The 4657-nt window shown below is 39.1% G+C and overlaps 1 protein-coding gene and 1 non-coding gene across 2 annotated transcripts; one reads left to right on the top strand and one right to left on the bottom strand.

The window, feature by feature from the left end:
* Positions 1 to 387: 387 nt before the first annotated feature.
* Positions 388 to 3654, bottom strand: LOC120079141. Its single transcript, XM_039033319.1, has 8 exons — positions 3211 to 3654; positions 2795 to 3094; positions 2658 to 2750; positions 2520 to 2594; positions 2250 to 2459; positions 1375 to 2076; positions 941 to 998; positions 388 to 515 (listed from the first exon to the last, which is right to left on the bottom strand). Exons 1-8 carry the CDS (start codon positions 3652 to 3654, stop codon positions 388 to 390), a joined length of 2010 nt encoding a protein of 669 aa, XP_038889247.1.
* Positions 3655 to 4350: 696 nt separating this feature from the next.
* Positions 4351 to 4457, top strand: LOC120080672. Its single transcript, XR_005482622.1, has one exon. It is a non-coding gene; the product is annotated as a small nucleolar RNA R71 (small nucleolar RNA).
* Positions 4458 to 4657: the final 200 nt, after the last annotated feature.

Here is a 4657-nt window from a genome sequence, read left to right as displayed (position 1 = left end):
ACATGAATGGTCAAGATCAGACAATCTGTAGTAGTTCACAATACTTGTAAACCTCTAAAAAGCGGGTCGTATTCGTAGTTTCACTAGGATAAGGTATCCCTCCTTTATTCTTATACTACAGACCTTTTAGGTTATTACTTAAGGTGTGATCTACTTGTTTATCTCATATACATGCTTAAGTTTACATAAAATAACCATGGATCTTTGTTTATTGGATATATGTAAATGCAAATAAAATAGCTCTTATATTACTAATAATAATGTGTACAAACTGTTTACACACTACAAGACTCCGAGAAAATTAGGACACCGATCCCAACAAATACGATGTTGGACACTGTACATCTTCAATAGGGATACAATGACTCTATTGTAAAAGTGTGATCCCTAATCGGTGATGATTGCTTTAGGGAAGCCAAACTTGCTATGAATGTTAGTTTTCAAAAAACATGCAACCACTTTAACATCATCAGTAACTGTGGCCTTTTTGTCCACCCATTTGGAAACATAGTCCACTGCCAATAAAATATATTTGTATCCACAAGAAGAAGGAAAAGGTCCTATAAAGTCAATACTCCAAACTTCAAATATCTCACAAAAAAGTATAGGAAATTGTGGCATCTCATTCCTACGGGACAACCCTCCAGATTTCTGACACCGCTCACAAGTTTTGCCAAAAAAGTACGCATCCCTAAATAGTGTGTCCCAATATAAACCAGAATCTAAGACTTTTTTTGTGGTTCTCTTAGGACTAAAGTGCCCACCACATGCATGCTTATGAAGAAATTGAAGAATAGAAAAGAACTCATCATTAGGGACACACCTCCTCACTACAGATCTGAACAAAACTTCCACACAATAGGATCCTCCCAAACATAATATTTTGACTCACTTTTAATTTTATCTTGCCTATGTTTGTTCATACCAGGCGGGAACTTACCAGTGGTCATGTAATTCACAATGTCAGCGTAGCAGGGAGTCATAGAAATACCATCTGCCTGCATCAAAATGTGGTCAGAGAAATCTCTATCTGAACTGAGGCAACCTCCCTCTACTACAATCCTACTCAGGTAATCAGCACAGGCATTCTCACATCCGTTTTTATCTTTGAGTTTTAGGTTGAACTCCTGAAGGAGAAGAACCTACCTCAACAATCTAGGCTTGGACTCCTTCTTTGACATCAGGTAGCGTAGACCTGCATGGTCAGAAAAAATAGTAACTTCAGTTCCCAAAATATAATAGCAAAATTTTTCTAAAAAAAATAACAGCTAAAAACTCCTTTTCCGTCATGGTGTAGCTACACTAAGCTAGGTTAAGGGTCTACGAAGCATAGTAGATGACGTGATGTTTCTTATCGTTCTTCTACCCCAATACTGCTCCTACAGCATGGTAACTCGTATCACACATGATCTCAAAAGGATTTGCCCAACGAGGAGCCTGAATAACTGGAGTGCACGACAAGGCGTTCTTTAGTACTTCAAAACTTTTCCTGTATTCGTCATTAAAATCAAAGGCGATGTTCTTTTGGAGAAAGGAGGTCATCAACTGAGCAACCTTACTAAAATCTTTAATGAACCTGCGATAGAAACCTACATGACCAAGAAACGAATGAACCTCCCTCACATTTGTGGGGTAAGGGAGCTTAGTAATAACATCAATTTTAGTAGGATCTACCTCTATGCCATGCTCAGATATTATATGTCCTAAAACTATACCACGCGAGGCCATGAAATGACACTTTTCAAAATTTCGAGCAAGGTTAGACTCAATGCATTTTTCTAGCACCTTAGATAAATTAGACAGACAATCAGCAAATGAGTCTCCATATACAATAAAGTCATCCATAAAAACCTCCTTGCATTTCTCAATATACTCAGAAAATATGGACATCATACAATGCTGAAAGGTGCCGAGAGCGTTACATAGTCCAAATGACATTATTCTGAAAGAGAAGGTACCATAAGGACATGTGAATGTCGTATTCTGTTGGTCCTTTTGATTTATCGGGATCTGATAGAAACTCAAAAAACCATCGAGAAAACGGAAGAAGGGATTTCTAGCAAGCCTTTCAAGCATCTGAACAATAAACGGAATGGGGAAGTGATCATTTCTAGTTATAGCATTTAATTTCCTAAAATATATACATATTCTCCACCCATTCTGGACCTTAAAAGGAATCAAACTACCCTCATCATTTTTAACCACAGTACTACCCGTTTATTCTTAGGCGTTATATGAATAGGACTGACCCAGTCGCTATCAGGGATAGGATAGATAATACATGCATCCAAGAGTTTGAAGACCTTATTCATAACTACCTCATTCAAGAAAGAATTCAATTGTCGTTGAGGCTGTCGACGAGGCTTAGCTCCATCTTCCAAAGAGATCCAATGCAAGCATATAGCGGGACTAATACTTTTAATGTCAGCTAGTGTCCATCCAATGGCCAGCTTATATTTCTGCAATACCTTAACCACTTACTTTTCTTATTCCTCAGTTAGGTGCTTGCAGATAATAACAAGTAAGGTCTCAGCTTCCCCCAAATAGGCATACTTTAAGTGGTCTGGAAGCTCCTTCAGCTCGAATTTAGGTGCCTGCAAAACAGAAGGAAGCACTTTATAAGAAGATTCATCATCAGAACATGAGGGCATACTTACCTGCTCTATCATGGACAAAGTGGCAAGCTCTCCAAGTGGGATTAAATCTTTTGAGTCATCCTCATTGTCATCATAGACATCCCATATAACCTCCTGCTCAAGAGAGTCAAACACATCAATTGGCATAAAGAATGTACTTGCCCTATGCTGGAAGTTTTCATAGCATCGAAAATGTTAAACTTGACCAACTCACCATCGAACTCTACAGACAAAGTGCCCTCATCTACATCAATCTTAGTCTTAGCCGTCTTCATAAAAGGACACCCAAGAAAGATTGATGTCGATGATATGGATATGGACTCTTCCATCTTAAGAACATAGAAATCGGCAGGAAAACGCAACTCATTGACTTGGACTAGGACATCCTTTATGACTTCTAATGGGTGAATAAAGGACCTATCTACTAATTGTATGACAATTCCATTTTCAGTTAAGTGCTTTAATTTTAATTCTTGATAAATTGAATAAGGCATAACATTTATTGATGCACCCAAATCTAGCATGGCCCTATCAATTTTCTTTTTGTCTATGATGCAAGGGAGAGAAAACATACCTGGATCCTTCTTTTTTTTGGCAAGTTTTTCTGTAGGATTGTAGATACGGATTGGCTTACCACCATTCTCTCTTTTTCCTTGGCTTGTCTTTTCCTCGTGCAAAGCTCCTTACAAAATTTTGCATATTTGAGGATTTCCTTGATAGCATTGAGGAGAGGAATATTTATCTCAATGCTTCTAAACATCTCCAAAAGCTCCTTGTCTTTGTATGCAATTGCTTCCTTTGGCCTAGTAAGCTTGGAGGGAGAAGGGGCTTTAGGTACATATGCATCTAAAGAAGGATAAGGGTGAGAAGATACTCCCTGTTTATTTTGTGGTGGAAAAACGGTTTGATCTGAAGAAAGAATTTCTGGATCCAATTCTGGCTCTTTTACTAACTCAACAGGCGGCTTCAACTCCTTACCACTCCTCAATGTGATTGCACTAACATTCTCTCTAAGCATTGACTCAGGTTAGGACAGAAGATTGCTAGACATCTCTCCAATTTGCTTATCGAGGTGGCTAGTTGTGAGACTTGGGTCCCTAAAGCTTCTATGGCTTTCCTTGTATCTTGCTGAAAATGTTGTGTATCCTGTTGAAACTTAAAAGAGTTGTCAGCAAGACTTTTTACAATGTCTTCCAAGGACATACTTGAATTAGATGGTGCTCCATGATTAGGCTGGACTTGCTCATTCTTTCCTCCCCATTTGAAGTTTGGATGGTCTCTCCACCCAGGATTGTAGGTCTGACTAAATGGGTCCCGCCATCTGTTTTGTCCATTATAATTGTAGCCTCCAATGACATTCACCTCAGGAATCGCTCCTTGCAGAGCACTCAGGCAAACGTCAGCTGAATGGCTAGTTCCATGACATACTTGGCAAACGGCAATAGGCTGTCCAATCTCCACTTTTGCTAACTGTTTCACAATAGAAACTAAGTCAGAAATTGTTTTCTTAAGTTTAGTTACTTCAATGGCGGACTTTACATTGATTGCAGCTCTAGTTCCAAGCTGTTGAGAATTTATTGGCATAGTAGCTATCAAGTTCATTGCCTCAGTCGAGGTTTTATTGACTAAGGCTCCTCCTGTAGCTGCATCTATGCTGCTTTTGTCAATCTGCATCAGTCCCGCATAAAAGTACTGGATCAAGAGTTGGTCTGAGATCAGATGATGGGGGAACTTTGTACAGGTCTTTTTGAATCGTTCCCAATACTCATGAAGGGTTTCTCCATCGAACTGCATAATGTTGTAAATTTCCTTTCTGATGCTAGTAGCTCGAGATGCTGGAAAACATTTCTCCAAGAACTGTCTCTGTAGTTCTTCCCAGGTGCGATGTTTCCAAGCAGAAGAATATAGAGCCATTCCTTGGCATCTCCCTTCAATGAAAAGGGAAATGCCCTTATATTGATCTGCTCCTAGGTCACCCCACTGGGTTTCATTCCATTGCGCACGACATAAAATTCCTTTAA

Source organism: Benincasa hispida, chromosome 6, assembly GCF_009727055.1.
Source record: "Benincasa hispida cultivar B227 chromosome 6, ASM972705v1, whole genome shotgun sequence".
Lineage (NCBI taxonomy): Eukaryota > Viridiplantae > Streptophyta > Magnoliopsida > Cucurbitales > Cucurbitaceae > Benincasa > Benincasa hispida.
The sequence above is the reverse complement of the archived record's forward strand: the minus strand, read 5'-3'. Positions and strand labels throughout refer to the sequence as shown.